The 22,180-nt window shown below is 38.5% G+C and overlaps 2 protein-coding genes and 1 long non-coding RNA gene across 3 annotated transcripts; all 3 read left to right on the forward strand.

Annotated features, from left to right (window-relative positions):
- The first annotated feature begins 3,223 nt into the window (after window positions 1–3,223).
- Window positions 3,224–8,258, forward strand: LOC108244420 (T-cell surface glycoprotein CD3 epsilon chain-like). Its single transcript, XM_017430613.3, has 5 exons — window positions 3,224–3,504; window positions 3,969–4,154; window positions 4,235–4,369; window positions 5,944–5,996; window positions 7,154–8,258. Exons 1-5 carry the CDS (start codon window positions 3,441–3,443, stop codon window positions 7,214–7,216), a joined length of 501 nt encoding a protein of 166 aa, XP_017286102.1. The 5' UTR covers window positions 3,224–3,440; the 3' UTR covers window positions 7,217–8,258.
- Window positions 8,259–10,502: 2,244 nt separating this feature from the next.
- LOC112451069 lies at window positions 10,503–11,350 on the forward strand. The gene is made up of 2 exons (XR_003039815.2): window positions 10,503–11,004; window positions 11,123–11,350. It is a non-coding gene; the product is annotated as an uncharacterized LOC112451069 (long non-coding RNA).
- Window positions 11,351–14,540: 3,190 nt separating this feature from the next.
- On the forward strand, window positions 14,541–20,279 carry LOC108244419 (T-cell surface glycoprotein CD3 epsilon chain). The gene is made up of 5 exons (XM_017430612.3): window positions 14,541–16,298; window positions 16,729–16,950; window positions 17,037–17,180; window positions 17,258–17,310; window positions 18,338–20,279. Exons 1-5 carry the CDS (start codon window positions 16,235–16,237, stop codon window positions 18,398–18,400), a joined length of 546 nt encoding a protein of 181 aa, XP_017286101.1. The 5' UTR covers window positions 14,541–16,234; the 3' UTR covers window positions 18,401–20,279.
- The last annotated feature ends 1,901 nt before the right edge of the window (window positions 20,280–22,180 follow it).

The following is a 22,180-nucleotide window of genomic DNA, read 5'->3' on the forward strand; positions in this document are numbered from 1 at the left end:
ATTAAATTAAAGGTCTATCATTTCTTGGAGGAATGTATATCGCCTGCTGCCTTTCATGCCAGAATTTTAGACAAAAAACATCTCATGTTGAGAAATGTAGTTACAGCCATTTTGGTCTCACCTTGAAGCCAAATATTATTCCATGTGACATCACCAGATGTCAAACTCAGCATGTGTTATGGACGACTCGCAGCTACTACCACATCAACTTTTAGCCCAATAGTGAGTTTAATATAGCCATTTAGTGTTTGCCAAGTTTGATCATTGAATTGGGTCGGCTCCAAAAGTTAATCAGCAGTAGATGTTCATGTGATGATTACTTTTTTGAGAGCTTCCTTCAAATCCACTTAGTGGCTCGTTAACTATTTTGCTAACAGACAAATCAAGTTCCAAATAGCTAATGGCAAAGTTTCAAACAAATAGTTTGTGTGATCTGTTTGCACTCAGAATATGCCGGGCATCCATCTCTGCTCCTACCACAGCAGATTTTAGTTCAATATCTGTAAAACTGACAGGGATTGTCAGAATTTGGGTATTTTGTGCTGTTTTTTCGATCTTCTGTATTTCTTTTTTTTTTCATGTGATCCTTGTGTTGAGTTTGTTCCTTGTGTTTTCATGTTAATATCTGTTCTTGTGTAGTTCTGGTTCCTTTGCCCTGTGTTCCTTTGTGCCACTATTCTCCTGCCCTCAGCTCAGTAGTTTTCCAGTCAGCCCGGCACTCCCACTTCACCTGTTCCCCATTACCTGTCACCAGCTGCATTCAATCTTCCACCCACCCATGTCCTTTTATATTCAGTCACTTCCTTCATACTCTCGCTGGTTCGTTGTTTTGTCTTCGCCATCGTCAGGTCTTGCTCCTTGCATCTCCTTGCATTCCTCAGTTTTATGTTTGATGTTTTCCTGTCAGCCTTTGTTTTCTTCTTTTATTATAATAAATCAGTTTTGTTTTGTGGGTTCCTTTCCCTCACACCTAACAGAGTTACTGTCATTTATGTGCTTTTTAAGCTCAGTGAGCTGTAGCAGCCATCTGGAATTGAGTTGACTCCAAAAGTGAATCAGATGTAGATGTCCAGCCAGTGATTACGCCCTGTAAATTGGTCCAGAGGTTCAGGAGATATTTCGTCAACGGAAACGAACACACACATATACAGACATGAGCAAAAACATAATCGGTCCCCCCCCCACCTCCCTCGTCGCCTTACAGTGGACAATAATTCACTTCAACGTATAAAATCAGCTTGAGTGAGTCGAGTAGCTTTTCAGAAACATTTGATTAGCTGGTTGAAACAAAATGTATTGTTTAAAACTGATTTATCTTCACCTTAAAAAGCTGTTCTAACTAAGTGCGTCATTCTGCCTTCACCTTAGGGAGGTGTTTGACATTTTTCAGAAGCCTTGTGCTGAACTGAACCACACGGGGGCAGAGCAGCACCTCGATGCCCACTGCTTCTCTCAGTTCTCTCAGAGATGTGAAGACAAAACGAAAACATTTGCTCAGATCACACGTTTTAATGTTTTAATGGTGGACATTGCAACGTGTTTTATTGACGTTGGAGAAGAAATCCTGCCTGTATAACGTCAAGGGCATTTTTCAGTTTGGAATTTTGCAGAAATGACCTTAAAAAACTTAAAGCTTCACTGTAACCTTTAGCAACAACTTCACTGATTCATTTATTTCTTTGAAGATGATAATTAGTGGAGTAAAAGTGAGTTTTTCTGTTTGCTTTAGCTGGGATAAATGATTAATTGTGATACAAATGACTCAGTAAAATGAACGAGTTCCCTTCTAAAAGGAAGACACCTCTCCCGGCTTTGATTAGGGTTTACTTGAGTTAAACATCCATTTTATTAACTCAGTTCAAAACAGTGTCATGTAGGAACGTCAAACTGCACAGCTGGATATCTCATGGGTCAAAGATGATGCTTGTTGATTTCACGGTTCATGGGGTCAAAGGTCAAGGTCACAGGTAACCTCTTTGTTAAAAACTTGTCTCTGCTCCTACATGTGACCCCTTTGTTTCCTCCACCGAGGAAGTTGTGTTTTCAGTTGTGTCCGTTGGGTTGTTTGTCTGTCTGTTTGCAAAGATCATATCAAAACTAATGAACAGATTTGAATAAAATTATAAGGAAATGTTGGGATTGTAACAAAAAACAATGGATTCATTTTTGGTGGTGATCCGGACTGCACTATTTTTTAATCATGATGGGGCCTTTGTTGAGTTTTGTGCTCTCTGAGTGCTTCAAGTTACTAGTAAGACCCACGGCACAAGTTTTCTGGTTTAAGTAGCGTTAGGAAGAGAGGATGATGATGTTATTGATGGATCTGATGTTTGTTGGTGGGATGTTGGTGGGAAACAGATGAAGTATGAGAATGATACTGGACTGGACTTTATTGAGATGAATTTGACAGAATTTGGATGTAAAAAAAATCAACCTATTAACCCAAAAAACTATCCCAAAGACCACTGCCTCTGTCCCAACTTTTATGAGATATGTTGCTGCTATCTAATTCAAGTTTACTTTATGTTTTTTATTTTAAAAAATGGTACAATTTCTTAGTTTCAACATTTGAAATGTTTACCAAATTCCAACATTTAAAAAAAATGGGTTTAGGGATTTGCAGATTATTGCATTCTGCTTTTATTTACATTTATAAATATTTTTTTGTTGCATCAGGTTTGTACTGTAAGTGTGTGAAAAGGGAGAATGAGAAAAGCACTTTAAAACACTTTGCAGAACCTGGACGAGGTTAAAAAGGCCAAACATAAGTGGACCATTTCTCATTTTAGTACTTTATACATATGTCTATATGCAAGTCTGTATAGCTGTATTTACATAACTCAACAAATGTAAAAACTGTCACATTATAGTGTCACTCATGGTAACTCACCCATAAAGCACAGATGGCATTCTACTATAAAGGTCTGTAAAAAACTATAAACACAAGTTTTATTTAATGACTCAAAAAGTGTTACAAAAGTAATCCTTTATAATCATTTGTTCACAAAACGATGACACCACATTATTAAATCATTTGGTGAGTTTTCAAAGTGATTTTCATTGAACATTTCATGAATTTGTTCATTTAGGCAATCTGACATGCTCTTTTGGTCGCTGTAACGTCTTCGTTTCCGTTGTTGATCTGAAATAAATCAAGAGGCAAATAGGAAACTCTTTGCACACCATTCTGTGAATTGATCTTCAAAAAAGAAGCACTTCCTGCAGATCTAATTGTGTGAGCTTGTGTGTGTTTTGTGAGTGTATGACCGTGTGCTGAGAGAGAGAGAGTCAGACAGAACTCAACGAGGTTTACTTTGAAGAGTACAGTCCTACTGAACGAGCCACTTTATGCAACTCCAGATCGTTACCAGCAGATTTTTACAAATTTGATCCGAACATTAGATACATCCAGAAACAAACAACAAGGACGTGGCGGAAAAATGCATCAGATTGGGGTTCAGGTCGTGCTCATCGTCGTCCTCATGTTTGAAGCCAGTGCACAAGGTAAACAAGTAACAGTCCTGGATTTTCATGTTTTCAAGCAAGATAATTTTCATGTTTTGAATTTATCCTGTTTGAATTATTTTTAAATGCAAATTTCATCACTTTGTTAGCATTTTTCGAATGCATTCCTCCATTTTATTATATTGAAATTCCTGTCTGCTGCGTATAATTTACTAACAGCTTTGTTATTTCTTGCTGTTGGAATTTGTTTTTTCTTTCTTTCTTCATAGTGACAAGGTGTTAATGAAAACCCAAAAAAAAAACCAAAAAAACCAGTATATTAATTAAAGTATCATAATGTGCTTTAAAGAAACAGAAATCTTTTTATTTGTGCAAGAGGTTGCACATAGACTTCTTGTTTTTCTGCATAGCGGAAACTAGTGTTTTTTTATTAGACCATAAACTAAACCAAATGCAAAGAAGCAACTTAATAAGTGGTTTTTTTCTGTTTTTTCTGTTTAAAGGAGAAGCAACGTTCTGGAGAAAACAAGTCACACTGACCTGTCCAGAAGAAGGACAATGGTTTAATGATGGCAAAGAAGTCAACACAAATATATTACAAACATATGAGTTTGAGTATCAACAGCAAGCTGAATACAGCTGTGTGTATTCCGATAATAAAAAGTATTATTTCTTCGTGAAAGGAAGAGGTGAGTACAACCACAGTCTTCTACGCCGTCTGTTAGTTGCAGAGCTAACATTTGTTTGACTGCTCGTGTTCCACCTCCAGCATGTGAGAACTGCTTTGAAGTGGACGGACGTCTCTTTATGCTGGCCATCATTGTGGATTTGATTGGGACATCAGTCTTGATGATGGTCGTCTACAGCTGCACCAAGAAGAAAGTCCCAGACCGACCCTCTCAATGTAAGAGCGGACCTGAGTGTCAGATCAGACCAGATTAGCCCTGGTTACTTATGTGTCTTTGAATGAATGAATGGATGAGGGCTTTCTTGATTACTTTATTTTACACGTTCAATTCAAATAACAGTCATATTCACAATATAAAACAAAACGGTTTAAAAAAAGGAACCGTTCAAAGCTGATTTACAGCCATCCAGTGCCAAAGACGCACTGAAAATCTACAAGATGGAAAAAAGAGACAATGCATAATTTCACTCATCTTAAAGACCTTCACATGCTAACCAATTAGAAATAAAATCCTATAATCAGGGTAGGTTTAATTCTTTTAACCCTCCTGTAACTTTGGGTCAATTTGATCCGAAGGCCGTAGGGTGAGGAGTGGGGGGGCTTTTAACTCATCACTACGACGATTCAGTGGTTTGATTCTCAAAACTAAAACCAATCTACAGTTCACAACAGTTCTCACTGGACATATAATAAAATAATTTTTAAAACCCTCATAAATTATACTTTTTAATTCAGACATTTAAAATAGGAAAGCTATAGATCAAACCATTAAAAAATATGTTTCTTTTGGTTTTAAGGACACAACATCAGTTGATTTTAAACCACTGGAGCAAAAAGGTTTATTTGTAGATTCATTATAGGAGTCTTTTGATGATTTTTTATAGCTTATTTTATAGTTTAACATTTAGATCTATAAATGTTTTATATGCAAAGTATGGCAAACATTATACAGCATCACAAGAGAGCCGAACAACATTCACAAACATTTCTTATTCAATAATTATCTCATTTTTTACAAAACAGCCACAGATTTTTTTTTCTTCTTATATCTTTGCTATAAAAGGTTTCCAACCAAGTTTATGATCAATAAATATCCCTAAGAATTTTGTTTCATAAACAATTTGATCTTAACATTATTTAATTGTGTTTTGTCAAAATTGTTCACAATTAAACTAAACACCATGAATTTAAGTTTATTTTCCATAATAGATAACCTCTCAATGCCAAACCATTTTTTTCCAGATCAGACTGATTCCTATTATTTTAACTAATTCTTTTATATCTGCCTCTGAGCTAAAATTAAACCAAAAAAATGATCTGGAAACATTATGGATTTGAACATGGTAGTTACACAACAAATATCCTTTAAATAAATTGTAAATAATTTAGGGCCTAACACTGAACCTTGTGGAGCACCGCTGGTTTTTCTTCTTAGTTGTGATTCTGTATTATTTGTTGTTTCTTATTACTGAAACCTTTTAATCAATAATTTGCAACATTTATTCTATATTGGTCACATTTTTGAAGAAGCAAGAAATTATGAACTTAAGTAAATCTAAACACCCCCACAGCAAACTATTTATTTTCTAAAGCCACAACTTGACTTTTGATAAATTACATCACGGCTCGATTTGTTGATTTATTACTGCTGAAGCCTTACTGATAGTCACTAAATAACTGATATTTATCGCCACAGTTATTAAGTCTTTTTACAAATGCAAATACTTACGCATTATTTTAGTGTAAATAAAAACATTTAATCACAATTTCAATTTAATCACATCTTTCAGCACGTTCTGCAAGAGGAGGCCGGGCTTCGTCTGCCCCTTCTGCTGACTATGAGGTAGGTGTTGTTGAAAACCCTTTTTTTTAAACCATCCGCTTGACGTTACGTCTTTTTTGCATTTGCTGGGTTCACGTTATTTTTGTATTCTTGCTGACTTCAATGAGGAACAGTAATCTTTAAAGTTTTAATCAAAGCGTTACGTTCAATCAAATGCATCTCGGGGTGAGAAATCCACTATCACCTACATTTCCATTAAACATTGAAGCCAGTACCTTACTGGGCTGCAACAGTCGGCGGCTCAAAATTGTGAGAAAATAGGCGAGGTTTCACTTGCTGTCCAAGTGAGTGTTTACGACCAGCGATCTGCTCACATCATACCCTCCTTAGCCTGTTTGCACCCATCTTGGCACCCACCCCCACATTTGTGGAGTCCACATTTGAAACGTAGATAGGCTGATTTGGACCAGTTTTTAAATAATTATTTTTTATAATCAGCATGGTTCTTAGACCTGGACATTCAGGGGCTGTACTCCCAAGTGTTTTCTGGCATAAGGAGAGCTCCTGTGCAGGCGTCAAATCAATGCTTCGACTCTCTAGAATTATGGAAACTAAACTGAGCCAGGTTCGAGACACCCGCAACAACTCTGCAACTCTTTTGAGACAATAGTCACAGGCCATGAGATGCTAGCTTGGGTTTCAGCCAAAGTGAGGGAAATGTTAGGTTAGGTGCTGTGAAAGACATGAAGCTAGAAAAGAAAGGATTATTACAGCTCTGTGCAAAGACTCAAGGTTTTTATTTGAAAATGAATGTGGAAAAGCATAGTATTTATAGGGTTTTATGATGCTCTTAGTTTGGACGGGTTGAAGTTTCATACCAGATGAGCCAAGTTAACTGGGTTCAGAGCAGCAACAACAGTAGAGCCATTGTTGGTCATTTAACGACGCTTTCCAAAAATTCTTGAGGATCTTGCGTAAACATAAAATATGGAGCTTTTCAGAAAGATGTAGCTGGTGAAGGTTTTTTTTTTTTTTGTCTGTTTTCTCAATCCCAAAAGATGACTAAGATGACTATTTTTTTAACAATGATTTTTAGACATTGGCTGAGAATATGTCAGGAACTTTTCAGACGCCGCTGGAAATCAGATGTTGCTGTGCTTCACGGTTGTTATGGTGATCCAGCCATGTAAATCTCTGTTATCGTCGTGTTTTGGCAGCAACTGAACCGGGGCGCTGAAGGTACGGAGACCTACTCTGCTGTGGTGGTCCGGAGGACATAGGCACGTCTGAAAAATAAATTGCAAATGACATAAGATTGGAAGATTCTTTTCTGCTTCATGATTCAACAATGATATTATTTTTTTCTTATTTGCATTTAACCCAATAATTAGTTTTTATTTGGGTTGATATTGCAACCTCAGTAAGACTGCTTTGATGCCATTTAACCTGTGGCGTTCACCATATTTTAAAGTTATAAAACTATTATGGGATTTAATATTCAGAAAAAATAGTCACAGTTCCCAGCTGGTTACATGTATTTAGAGAAACATTTCAAGTTTAGTTTCCGTACTTTGGGTTTCAAGAGTAAACAGCTTATTGTATATTCAGATTAAAAATAACAAAGAAAAGACAAGAATTTTTCATATTAGGTGCATTGTTAATTTTTGTGCACTATTGTTCTGTTTTCTATTATTACTTAATACCTTGTATGATTTACCCATGCATAAAAATGGTCGGCAAAAAGTTTGAGACTTAACGTGAATACAGCTAAAATGTCCAGGAAAGAAAAACATTAACTTTGGATAATTCCAGGACCAAACTCTTGTCTCAGTTTGGGTCATGTTTAAACAGAAAAAAAAGATATTTCCACATTTTGGTATATTAGTGAAATTTACAAAAATGTACTTAACGGCATCGGTAACAGTAGAATAGACACCAACGTAGTTAAATATGATTTATGTTTTAGGTGAACAGTGAGGTTATATTTTGAATAAACTGCTTTGAGTATTCAAGGGCTTGTCTATTGCTGGAGATTACTTTCATTTAGAGAAACTTCTACTTAATATATCAGTTTTGTACAATCAAATCAAAATATATCTGTTCTGTTATATGCACAATATGTTTGTCATTATATAGTAAGCTTGTTTTTAAAAGCGCTAATACTTTTTATAGACATTTTGCTCATCTCATCGGTTCATTTTAGTTTGTAGGGTTGTTTTTTCATGTTGTACTTCTTTTTTGTTTTCTCGTTTCATTTTTGATGTGCTTATCTTCTTGTGACTGTAATGCGCCATTAATAGAATAAACCACATTAACCCTGTTCTCATTTTTCTTCTTGTATTTGGTTGGAAACAAAACTTCACTGCCACTCATATCTGTAGCCCCAAAAGCTGTACTAAAAAGTGTACTAATCACCACCAGCACGACTTCCTCGTTCTTTGTTTCTCACGATTACAGACGTACTGGAAACCTTTAACGAATCTCTTTAAGATGTCTCGCTCTGCTTTATGTATATTTCATGCTGTCAGTGGAAATGTCACGGTTTTGACTTCTGTTTGTGAACGTGTGACAGGAGTATAAAACGTGACGCAACTTCTTCATGCAGTCTAATAATGATTGATCTATTTATTCTAAAGCAGCTCAGAAGTGTAGCGCTTTGTGGAAACACTCCCACACTTACTTCTCAGTTGTCTTCATTCATTTATATGTTCGTGCGAGAGTGTCGAGGTAAAGGAAGGGGTTCTTCTCTGAATTCTTGAAAGCGTGTGTGCATTCTGTAAGTCAGAAATTGGTATCATGTTGTGTGTGTGTGAGTGGGCTGATCAGGGCTATGTTCTTCCACCGAATCAGCTGAGCTTATTGTTTAATTCCTGTTGTATTTCTCAATTCCCCTGCTCAAAAAAGTGAAATCAACAAGCCATGATCATTAAAAGTACAATCATAGATATTCCTCTAAAATCAACCCGTTTCTCTCCTCCTCGTCTCGGTTTCCCACCCTTCATCTTCATCTTCATCTTACCTTTCTGCCTTTTCATCTGCCATAACAAAAGCAGCCAGTGGAACAGGACAAAAAAAATGAAGTTGACAGTGTTATGAATTTAATATCAAGCAGCCTTTTCATGGGGATGAGGCTGCTCCTAATGCTCTAACCTGATAGCAGAGAGAGTGCCACAAAGACAGCGTGTACTGGCATGATGCAGTCACTTAATGGCACAGCTGTCACACAAAGACACCAGCCTTTGTCGGAGTCAGAGAGCTGGAGCAATGACGGGGGGCTTCTTGGCTGGACATCAGCATGTGGTCACACGCATGACTTATTTCCAAAAACTCAGACAGAACTGGATGTTAGGAACAGAATTTACTGTAAAACCTGGATTGTTGCGTAACTTGTTAATTTGTGGATGTGATGGAACAAATTTTGGTTTCCCCCTAACAATCCAAGTGCAATCACAATGAGCACCTAGACGTTTTAAGGCGCTGCGCCTCCCCCGGGAAGTTACTGGCAAGCCTCCAGAATGGTAAATGGACTGTATTTACATAGCGCCTTTCTAGCCAACCAGGCCACTCAAAGTGTTTTACAACACAATCTGCGCCCTCATTTACCCATCCACACAGCACTCTGCTACATCTCTACAAAGCTAACCTGAAAACAATCATTCTATAGAGTCTAATCAGTGCTTTAGATCACCTTCATACATCGATAGGACACACATCGGAGGCAGTTGGAGGTTCAGCGTCCTGCCCAGGGACACTTCGACATGTGGCATACTGGTGGAATCAAACCTCCAAGTATCTCATTGGAGGACGACTTCTCTAACTACTTAGCCACAGTCGCCCCTAAGAAGTCATGACAAATACATTAAACTCTAAGTTTACAGCAGAACAATATCCAAACGGTGTGTATGATTTGGGAGAACGACGATGACTCAAACAAGTCATTAAATCAGAGAGGAAGGGAGCTAACACGAGTCATCACTTAAAGCAAACTCATTGACACATCAGCAGACCTGATTATATTAAAGACTTTGCAGCTTTATGTGCAGAACAAGATATTATTTTAAATAAAAGCATTGCCAGAGCACTGTGTTAAAGCAGCTGAAATCATCAGAACTTTCGGTGAAAAATTAGCAGGCAGACTTTGAATAAAGCATGAAATGTTCTCCTGAACTGAAACAAATGTTGCTTTAGTTCTGTTGAACTTGTCAATATTCAGGAGATTTTAGATACCTATGTTGAATATTTGAAATTTTACAAGTCCACCATATAATAGGGGAAAAAATGTGGTAGGATTTTAAAACTGAGAGTTCAGGAAAAAAAGGGGGAATCTGAAAAAAAAAAAAGAATGTCAAAGAGCCTACAAGCCAGTTCTGCGGGCGCGTAATGAAGACTTGTCACCACATAGTATTTAGCATTTACATAATCTTCTTTATAAATTTATGATGTTTTTCTAGTTGGGCAGGTGGACTGGATACAGCTGCAGCTACGTTTAATTTTTTTTCTGACCACACAAAAATAAATTGTATTTAAAAAAGGATTTTTAACTAGACAAGCAGTTTTAAATTCATTATGTTTTGCTCATTTGTAATTGGTCAGATAAATATGTAGGCTTCTATTTAGATATATACACATATTTAAATCAGAAACCAATATTGTAAACATCACAAATGGAAACAAATCAACAGAGCAACAAGATATAACAAGGAAAAAAAAAACCTCATTCTGTCGTTTCTGGGTCACAGTGATGCAGCTGTGGCCACCGTCGGTACGCTCCACACGTGACCACAGCTGCAAACTCTCATTACCCTCATTGGCAGAGGCTGAAAACCACTAAGCGCAGACCAGATATTGGATGTCTTCTACGGCTCACACCCTTATATTTCTCTGCTAAGAGCGCCCTCTTTAACTCTAAGGAGGACATCTGTCTTGCCTATTCAAGTGACTTAACAAGAGAATCAAGGACCGGTTCTTGTCTGATGCTGACCACTGGCCTTCCTGGGTCCAGCCTTTAAGGAGAAGTTAAGGAGAAAAATATGGACCATGCTCCTGGTGAACATAACCACATACTCAGGTATGAATGTTTCATTTTCAGTTTGATGGACAATAGACTAGATTAGATCAGTTAATTTGTCTTACTGTAGTGGTAATGATTTCCTCCTGTTGAAGTGTCTCTTCCTGTCGGCCTGAAGGGAATCGGATGTGGCGTTATGCAGACCGGTGAGGATAGGACATGAGAAGGTGGTGGTGGACTCAGCTGGAGGGGGGTCTGTCGGTGACTGATGCTGGGAGAACGTTGAGCTCAATGAAGATGTCTTTATAAGAACGGCAAGCGATAATGAGGGAAATACTTTTCACTTGGGAAGACAAAATGGAGGGCAGGTGTATTATCCAGCGCATTTCCTGCCAAGGCCATAGAAGTAAGTGCTCCTTTTCCTAAAGTTCATCTAAACTCTTTTCTCTGACAAAAACGTCAACACATTTACTGAATTAAAGCTTGTTGCCTGAAGTCGTCTAATTGATAGATTCTTGTGTAATTTGAGATCCAAATCTCTCTGCCCTGTTAAAGTGTGTGATTGTATCCCAAGATACTTTATAGTATTTGCTAACTAAAAGTGTTCAGACTTTTGCTAAGCTGTTCATTTTGTTACAGACTCTTCATCATGCAAAAAAGTCCACTTAAATTAAAAAATGATTTAAAAAAGTAAAAAACATAAAAGTAAATAATACCTAATGTGCAATGAAATAACATTCAAAATCACCCTCTTCCAGCATCCTCCTCTATCACACCAACCCTCTAAGGATCCTCCTTCACTACATCCTTGTTTGTGGTCTTCTTCATTTCCTCCTATCTGGCAGCTCTATATTCATCATCCTTTGTCCAGTTTATACAATACCTGTCTTCTACACTTGTCCAAACCATTTTATCTTGTCTCTAAACTGTTTGCCTGTCCCACTAATGTCCTCATTCCTACTCCTGTCCATTTTGGTCTCACCCAATCAAGACCTTAACCTCTTTATGTCTGCCACATCCAAGTTCTCCTCCTATCTTTTCATTAGTGCCACCAATTCCAAACCATACATCATAGCAGGTCTGACTCTCGCAGCTGTTCTTTGTCACAAATAACTCCTAACACTTATCTCTTCTACTCCACACTGCCTGCTTTCTCTTCTTCACTTTGTTTGTGCACTGCTTGTTGTTTTGGATGGGTGACTCCAGGTGATTAAACTCATCCACCTTCAATATCTCTACTCTCTGAAGTTCCACTGTTCCACCTGTCTCCCTCTCATTTACACACATGGATTGTCTCGTTTCGACTGACTTCCATTCTTCTTCTCTCTAGAACGTACCTCCATCTCTTCAGGCTCTCTTCCACCTGCTACCCACTCTCACTACAGATCACAATGACATCTATGAACATTATAGTTGATGGTGACTCCTGCCTGACCTCATCTGTCTACCTGTCCATCACCAGTGCAAACAAGAGGGGTCTGAGAGCTGATCTCTGATGTAATGCCACCCCCATCTTTTAACCCATCTGTCACATCTCGTCACTGTCTCGCTGTCCTTGCACAGCACTTCTCTGCCACACATGACTTCCTCATACATCACCACAGGTTCTCTCTTTGCACACTGTTGTGTACTTTCTCTAGAGCCACAGAAATACAATGCAACTCATTCTGTCCTTCTCTATAGTTCTCCATCAACTCTCTTGAAGCACACATCTAATCTGTGATGCTTTCTCTCAGACTGAAACCATACTGCTGCCCACTGCCCCCCCCCACCTCCTCCCCANGATGCGGCTAAACCCAGCGGTCTTAATTCCTGAAGAGGGAACTATCAGGAAAAATCCTCTTGGTGCCATCTGGGAGAACCCACCCACCCACACACAAACACACACAAACACACACAATGAAGCAGTGTAGTGTAAACCTTAGTGTGTGATTTCAGATAGCACATTGGTGTTGCAGAATCAGTGATGAGATGGTTATCATTGCTGTTGGCATCTCGTGTGGTTTTTACCTCTACGCTCTCCACTGTACATAGATGGTAATTTAGCTGTACCACTCGAAGGAGCAACAGCAATGACCCCCTCCCTCCCCCCACTCGGTCTCCATCGTCTTCAGACAGCGTGACAGTGAAATAACCAGTCCTGCCTTGAACGTACTGAGGGAAAGACGAGCTCTCTCTGAGCTTTGAGGTTTGACAAGCAAAGTGTTAATTTGACAAAACCCAAACATTTAGGTTTCACATCAGCTCCTCGGTGTGGAAGGATTTTATTTAATCACGATATGCTGCGTAATTAAGCTAACAACTACTGTTCTTTAGTTATCCCATGTTTTAATGAACCAGTCTCTTGTGCGTGAGCTTATTATTTGTCTTTTTATGTTTCTTCGTCTGATTTTGACAGGCAGAAAAACAACGGTAGAACGGCTGACAATGTCTCAAGTGGCCAGAATGATGAGTTTTCAGACTCATCAGTCGTTCCAGAAAGTGTCTTCATCCTCCTCCCATTCGTCCTATTTCACTCGCTCCTCTAATGAGAGAAAGAAAACGAAGAAGAAACGAGGAGAAAAGGTGTCCCGAACTCTGTAAAAGTGAGGTAAGTGGATATGAAGGCCTGAAAACCTAGATTGTGAGGGCATATAGTTTTTACCCTCTGCGTTGTTCTGTCATGAAACAATTAATCCCCAACATGTTGGGAAAAGAAACCAGAAGGTCTCAGAAGAGTTTAATGGGAGGGGAGGAACGTGAGATCTTCTTGTTGAGCCCGGGATCTTCAGAGGCTTAAGTTTATCAAAAATGTTCAGATGATCCTTAACTTTTGTCAGAGGTTGACTGTTTGATAAAAGATGAGGGAAGCTTCTACCTTTGATGAAGAGGAAGTAAATGCTGAGAAACAGTGTTGGTTTTCCAGAGTTACAGAAGGCCACACTATTGAAATGACTTCTCTCTAAATGTTTGATGTTTGAATGTTATGTGGGGATTTTGTAACGTACCGCTCATGTCGGTTGCTTTCGAAACAATAAATCAAGCCATCCTGACACATGGACCCATGTGGGGAGCTCCTCCAGTAAGTCAGAACTGGCTCAGAGGTTCACGTCATCTGATCTGGACCCCGCCACAAGAAATCTTTATGTGGTCTGTAATAGCGATCAGCTCATGCTTACCTATCAGCTTATAAGTGAGACAAAACAAAATCTTTTGATAAATGCTAATAATTTACTACGATTGATTCATCATTTGCCCATCAAATAACTTGCAAGCATTTATATTTACTTGTAAATAATACCTGATCTCTTAATTATTTTGTTGACATTTTAGGAATATTTTACAACGTACCAACGCTCATAGATGACTTAAAGTACTCTTCATCTATCAATGGCAGATCTACAGTTTTTGAAATGGTCTGTTCATTTTTACCAAAATGTTTATAAACGTTTCATAAAACATTATTATAAAATGTTACCAGATGTTTCATTACGGTATTTAAATTAACCTCAACATATAAAGACAAGTTCACTCAGTGAAGCCGTTTTTGAAGATTCATTTGTTTAAAGAGGAATTTTTTTTTTTTATAAAGATAATATATTTAACATTAAAGCTGCCTTATCTTCATCGCCTTTGTCTTTGTCCAAAGCTGATGTTCAGGTTGACTGTGGTCGTCTTCACCATAAAAACAAGGAGATGTCTGGAGTTTTTCACGCACAAGCCACTTGGGGGCAGAGCAGCACCTTGATGCTGGCTGCCTCTGCGAGCTCAGTCAGAAATGGGAGACTTAAACACACACACACACACACACACACACACAACCAAATTTACAGGGATGGGATTTTGCATAAAAATCCTCAAATATTCTAAAAGCATCCCTGCAACCCTTACCCCGTAGACATGTTTTCTTTTCTTTTCAGATACAAACTGCTACATGTTGGCTTGAAAACGTACGTATAGCAAAGACAAAGTATTCTGGTCCAAGTGAATCAGAAAGATGAAGTCCCTTCTCTTCCAAATACATCAGAGCCTTCAGCTTTGATTTGTCTGAAACTGAGATAAACACAAGTTTTATTAGGAGTTCTACAAAACACGCCGTGTCGGTGTTGGTGTCAGTGTCTTTTTCCAGCCTGACGTTTGTTTAGACTGCCTGTAAACTGTTCTCAGAAAGGCTGTTTGTGGGTATAGCGGTAGATGCAGCAAACATTCAAACTCAAATGTACTGTGGTCAGGTGAATTCATGTTTCAGCTGCTTGTAGGGAGAACAGTCTGTGAGGTGGACGTGCAGAGAGACTAAGAACCCCACTGAGGCTTCTGTGACGAACCACCGCAGAATCCTCTCACAAAACTGCAAACGCTAAGCCAGCCAGATGGCAAACTGAAGTTGCTTTATTGTGCTGTCGTCTGTGACTTTAAGGTTCAAACAGAAAAGGTTTGAAGTTTTGCTGAAACTTAAAAAACTCTCCAACTAGTCAGGAAATGGAGGCTGAAGAGGACCCACAGGCGGGCTGCAGTCTGTGGGACTGAGGGAACTGATTAACTTCATTTCAAGCAGACGGTGCTCCTTAAGTAGAGTTTTTCAGAACAACACCATACTTCAACTAAAGATGGCAAGAAGACAAGTGAAACAGACCTGAGAGCAAACTAATGCTTCCTAAAAACAACCTCAAACCTAGGCTAAACTCACCAGACAAAGAGAAATTCGCAGTGAACTGTCTTGTGCTTCGATACCCTCAGCGACTGAACGATACAAGGTGCACTCTATTAAAAATAAATAACAGTAATTCTAAATTATTCCCGATAATCAGACGTTTATCCCACGTTTCACATAAAATGAGTTTGAGCAAAAAGTCTTACAGAATATGTGCAACATGGTGAGTTTTTATGCTAATTTAGTTTGAAACTATTTGGTGCAAATGTGTCATTTAATCTGTGTTGTTACTGAAGCATCGTTTGAGTTTATAGTCTGGAATAAATCAGACAGAAACAAACGTCTTTTAGACTATACTTCAGTTTGACTTCACTTTTGAGGTTTAACTGTGAATTCACCTTGAAAAAAGAAGCACTTCCTGTGGGGTTGTGTACTTGTGTGTGTGTGTGTGTGTGTGAGAGAGAGAGAGTGTGTGTGCTCTAGAGTCGGAGAGAGAACCACCAGGTCTTCCTTGAACCTTACTGGGTTTTGTTTTGTTTTAACAGACAGCTTGATGTAATTTGATTTAAAAACTTTTTAAGGCAACTTCAACTAATTCGATCTGAATATCAGAAAACTTAAGAAACGTTCAAAGGAGGACGAGTTTTGTAAACACAAAGGATGGGTGTTCAGGCCGTGTTTGTCGTCGTCCTCATGTTCGCGGCTACTGTGAAGGCTGACTCAGGTAAATATAACAATAAGAGTCCTGCTTTACTTTTCCTCATACTTTGAAGTTAAAAAAAAATCAGTGTCTTGTATTAGGTTTGAAAAAATATATATTCCATCACTAAACACAATGATTTTCTTTGCATTTTCAACATTTCACCTATTTCCTGTATTGCAGTTGCACAAGTGCTTCATAGAATTTGCTGATGTTGTTTCTTGATGTGTTTCAGGATGATCTAATTGGTCCTTTGTGAATATGGGTACATAAAAATATGTTCTGTTTAGAGAAACACTGAAAAAGCTATGATGTCAAGTCGGATGGAGACATATTTTAGCTTTCTGATTGTCTTTGCGTTCTTGTTCGTGGTCATGGGGGGGGGGGATCCTGTAAAACAATAAACTAAAACAAGTTCAACCAAGTTACTTGATATATGTCCATCTGTTTTAAGGAGGAGTAACATTCTCAGGAAAAAAAGTCATACTGACGTGTCCAGAAAAGGGAGTCTGGTATGACAGTGGAGGAAAAAGCGTTTCACAGTCAGAGAATACAGAAAAGGAAAAGGATTATTCATTTGAATATGAACGCCAAGTCAAATACAGCTGTAAATATACTCCAGAGACAGAGAATTCAGACAAGGAAACACCATATCATTTCTACATAAAAGGAAGGGGTGAGTAACAGCATAGTTTTGCTCTATCCCGTCTTTAACTTGTTCCTGAGTCAACGTTTGTCTGAGCGCTCACCTCTTTTATCTAGCATGTGAGAGCTGCTTTGAACTGGACGGGTTTCTCTTTATGATGGTCATCAGTGTGGATCTGACCGCAACATCAGTTCTGATGATAATCACCTACAGGTGCAACAAGAAAAAGACCTCAGACGCTCCCACTCGCACTCCTAAAGGTAAGAGTTATACATTTTATCTCCTTATCCTATAAACAAACATGCTGGATCACACCTGTTCTCTGTCCATCTTCTAGCACCTGGTAAACCAGGAAGCCGGGGTCCACCTGTCCCCTCTGCTGACTATGAGGTGGGTGAGAACATCACTACCCTTGTCACCAACTTGTTCATTAAACGTAAAGTTTTAGCAACAGTGATGGAAAAAGTTGAACAACACTTTCTGTGTTTTTTTTTCAAGTTCATCTTTAAAGATGCTATTTTTCTAAGTAGGGTTATGTGAGGAGCTCATAGGCTCAGTCGTACCTGCAGAATAAAGACGTTAAGCTATGTTCAGAGCAAAGATAACAGCGACTTTTAATCATCTTAAAAAGTCTAAAGCCGAAATATCATCGCTGTTGGGCAGAAACCTTGTCTCTCCGAAGATGAAACCTTTCAGGCAGTGGGAAAAAAAGTCTTTCAAAGTAGAAGAACTCTGTGTGCTCACAAGCTCATTTTGACACTTTTCAAAACATAGGCGTTCATAAAATCACCGGCAGAGTCACCAGTCAAGTTGATTCACGCAAAACATCAAAGTGATTTAAAAATATATATATATATTTTAAGTAGATCTATGCAAACCCTACATAATGGATTTGTTGCGGAGCAGTTTTTACATTAGATGGTTATACAAGCATGCTCTTTTGTTGCAACACAGCAGAAATGGTAGCTAAAAATGATTTGTCCGTCACTGTGGGATTGGCCTCTGAAATCGGGTAGACAAGACAATTTGCGGACCACTCCATTTACAACAAAGTGATCTTACAGTTGTTTGTGGGTATACACATTTGTTCATTCTTATCTGGCCCGAGTGGCTAGTCTGCAAAACAAAATCTGTAAGATTTTGTCTGTAAATTTAATAATTTCACTGCGATATAAGTTTGTTTGTGTGCATTGGAGGATTACCTTCCATTTTTGCCATTTTCTGTCTGTTTTTCCAATCTAAAACATTACTAAAAGGCTGCTTTTTTTATAAATTGTAAAATATTAACTAAAATATATCACTTAACTGTTCAAATGCCATCATTTGTCTGTTCTTTGCTATTGTGTATAGTTGTTGTGCAATGTCATCCAACGGTTGAGCTTTTCATTTTTTTTTTCTTTTTGTTATATTTCTGCAGACTCTGAACCCAAACACTCGATCAGCAGACACTTACTCTACCGTGGTGAACAGGATGGGATAGAGATGTGTCATCTGAAGAAACAAATTACACTCAGGACCACCGTCTAAGCATCAAGTAGCATGAAAATGGTGGATTTTGTTGCTCTAGATTGATTTCACCATAACTGTTAATTTTGTCGCCAACATACGTTTGAATATCTTTTTGCTTTGTGCGGTGCGACCGCCGTCAGGGCGTTCAATCTGTGGTGCTCCCCGGACTTTAGGGCTGCGCTAAAAGACCTCTTGGAGATTACAGACCCTGACAAATCTGTTGACAGTTTTCAAAACTATGTTTTGTTTTTTTGTTAGTCCGTGATGGTTATTAGGGCCACTCTGATGGGAAAAATTTGAGAAGGAAGATTTTTTTGTTTGTTTTTGAGTTTTTGAGTTTTAGGATTGACGTCAGAATGTTGAGATATAAGACTAAATGTTTTTTCAAGAATAAAGGCAAAACAAGGGGAAAAAGTTGCTAATTTTAGGTTAAAGGGAAAATCAAAAACCGAATCACCATTGGTGCAAAATCCCATGATAGTCATATGTTTTGTAGAAACTATACAACACAATATGTTAATAATAAAGAATTTATTTTAGCACATACAGCCTAACTTGCATCTGGAGCTGAATCCATCCTGTAAAAACCCTATGCGTCAATATTTGAGGCTCTTATTGTGAAGGATTATAGGAAGTTGTGGTTGTATTGACGCTGCCGTTGGAGTATTGATAGTACCTGAACCAGTGTGAGTATCAGTAATACCTCAAACTGGTTCTGGCGAATGCCTTGAGTTGTTTTTGTTAGTTTACCCAGTAAAAGTGCGCCTAAAAATTCAACAAGAGTCAAAAACAGAATACAGTCGGGTTCGGGAGCACAACGGGGTTCCTCGGCCTCAGTCCTGAAACATTTGGACTTTAATCTTGACATTTTAATTGTGATCCAAAAACTCTGAACCAAAGAAAGATCAATTGTCCACATTCTTTTCCCTTCTGAGTGGCCCTAATATGTTGTTGTATCAGTCAGCCGTTCCTGTTGACGGGAACGATGAGGAGTTGGCAGAATCCATCAGAAACATTAAACAAAAAAAGGCTGGGGTGAAATGTTGTCGACCTGTTCTTACTATCATTTTTCAATGGCAGAGGAGGTAGATACCAAGACAACATCGATCAAACTGTTTTTTTTACTTATTGTAATATGTCTTTGTTGTCCAGTTTATAGTTTTCGATGTGATCTGATCACGTCCCGTGTGACTTTGTATATATTGTAAGCCTTTCTTGTGTTATTTTACGGATTTTGAAGACACACGGCGGTGTCATCACTTGCTGTCACTGGCCAGAAACTGTCACGCTAAAAGCAAATCAAACTTAATTCTTTGAAAAATCAACATATTTCATTGTGATATTTGGTTCTGCTTTCATTTTTTGTTCCTTTTTTCTTTTCCCCTGCTGCTGTTCGAGTAAAGCCCTGTCCCAACTCAGGTCCTATTTAAGCACACAAGTACTGTATATGTTCACATTTTGTTCAGTTAAGAAATTCCTACAAAACAATATAACAACATAGGTAATGGTAGATTAAACAGCAGAGATGGTAATCAAGATGTTATTATGTTTTAGGTGCCCCCAGAGGATTCTGAGGATCTTTATTGTATATATGCTTTGAGTATTCAGGTTGGTGAAGAGTACTGTCTAATTTACTTTCAAATACATCAGTTTTGTACAACCACATGCAGGTCTGTTATGTTTTAAAGAAATGGCATGTGTTATTATATCTCATACTGTAAAAAGAACAGCTAATTTAGTCCGTTCACCAGGTCGCATTCTGTTTCGTTTGTTTTTGTTTTTCATTTTATTCCGATGAGTTTGTCTTCTTGTCTTTGTGACGCATAATGAATAAAACAAACTAGAATAAACCTCGGTCTCATTTCTGTTTGCACTTGGTCGGAAACAGAACTGCAGTTCTGTGTGATTCACGAAACCCACGGGTCATATCCGCAAAACACAATAAGAATAACACAAAAAACCCCGAAGCAGAGAGTCACCACCGGCTTGTCTTTTCCTCCGTCGTTCACGAGAAACGGACAAGCCTGTGGTGACGTGCCGGAATATGGGGTTCCAGTAGTGCCAAAAATATGTTTATGTGTCTATGTGTCTATGTAAGGCGTGTATGTAGCATGCTATGTATATGTTAAGTGATATTTGAGGTGATATGAAAGCTGATATGTTAAGTGACATAATGATATGTCACACTTAACATATCACCTAACATATACACCTTATATATCACCTTACATATCACTTTACATATACATAGCATGCTACATACACGCCTTACATAGACACATAAACATATTTTTGGCACTAATGGAACCCCATAAGCATGCTACATACACGGCTTACATAGACACATAAACATATTTTTGGCACTAATGGAACCCCATACCGGAAACGCTGAACGAATCTCCCTAGCACTTCTCAGTCACCATACATACAAATTTGTCAGACATCTAACGAAAACGTTGCACCACGTCATGGCTCCGACTTGTGTTTGGCGAAAGCATGACAGAAAGGTGAGGTGGTGGAAATTAAATGAAATGTGACGCGACAGGTCTTTGTGCGGACTTGTAGTGATTAATGCGTTTATTCTGAAAAGGAGCTCAGAAGTGCAGTGCCTTGGTGGAAACACTCCCACACTCGCTGCTCAGTTATCTCAAGTCATCTGCACATCTGCTGCATGTTTGTGTGAGAGTGTCAGGGTGTAAGGGGGAGGCTGCAAAAGATTCTTCAACTTGACTGTGTTAAGTCGAACCACTTCCACTCACAGACCTACATCTGATGCAGGCGTTCGTGTTTGGTGTGCACAAGATCGAAGCACATGACTTCATGAGTGTGTGCAGATGCTTTAAACCAGAAGCAGGTTTTGTGTTGTGTGTGGGCTGATCAGGGTGTGTTTTATTTGAGCTGTCTAAAACTCCATTGCTTTTATCTCCGTTTTACTGCTCTAGTCAAACAAAGAAACAGTAATATGTATCTTTACTATAGCAAAGAAATAGAGACCAAGTCATAAACAGAAAGTGTAAAGTCATATTTAGGTGGATTAGGTTACAGCACAGGTTGAACGACTGGGAGATATAGTTAGAGAGGACAGACTGAGATGGTTTGGACATGTGCAGAGGACGGACAGTGGGTGTATTGGTAGAAGGATGTTAGAGACGCAGCTGCAGGGAAAAAGACAAAGAGCAGACATATGAATGCAGTTAAAGAGGACATGGAGGTAGCTGGAGTGAGGACAGAGGACACAGAAGACAGAGTTAGATGGAGGAGGACGACTCGCTGTGGAGACCCCTGAAAAAGGGAACAGCTGAAAGAAAAACAAGAAGCTTCTTTTAAAATCAGCTGGTTTTTATTCTCTACGTCTCAAGTTTCCTGCTCTCATCGTTGTTACTTTTCTGTTTCTTAACCTTCACCTGTGCCCATCTCTTCATCCTTACAGTGTCATTCTAAAGCTCTATTTTCTCAAGCTTATATTTCATCTTTTTAAGGACGCTAACACAAAGAATCGAAGCACCCTTTTTACTATATGTTTGTTTTTTCTTCGTGTCTGTTGCTGTCAGTGTCCTACTACTGCGGAAAATAAAATACATGAAGCTCAATTGGGAATAGTGTGCTATGACTTTTGGTAGCAGTACATCTTATGGCATGAATGAAATTCACCAAAAAAGAAAAAAAAGGACTTTGAGATTTTGGTGAAACAAGTGACAAAACTTTGGAGCTTTAGCTCAGGTATACATTACGGTAAAAACATTGAGAGTTT

This window comes from Kryptolebias marmoratus, linkage group LG2 (assembly GCF_001649575.2).
Source record: "Kryptolebias marmoratus isolate JLee-2015 linkage group LG2, ASM164957v2, whole genome shotgun sequence".
NCBI classification, from domain to species: domain Eukaryota; kingdom Metazoa; phylum Chordata; class Actinopteri; order Cyprinodontiformes; family Rivulidae; genus Kryptolebias; species Kryptolebias marmoratus.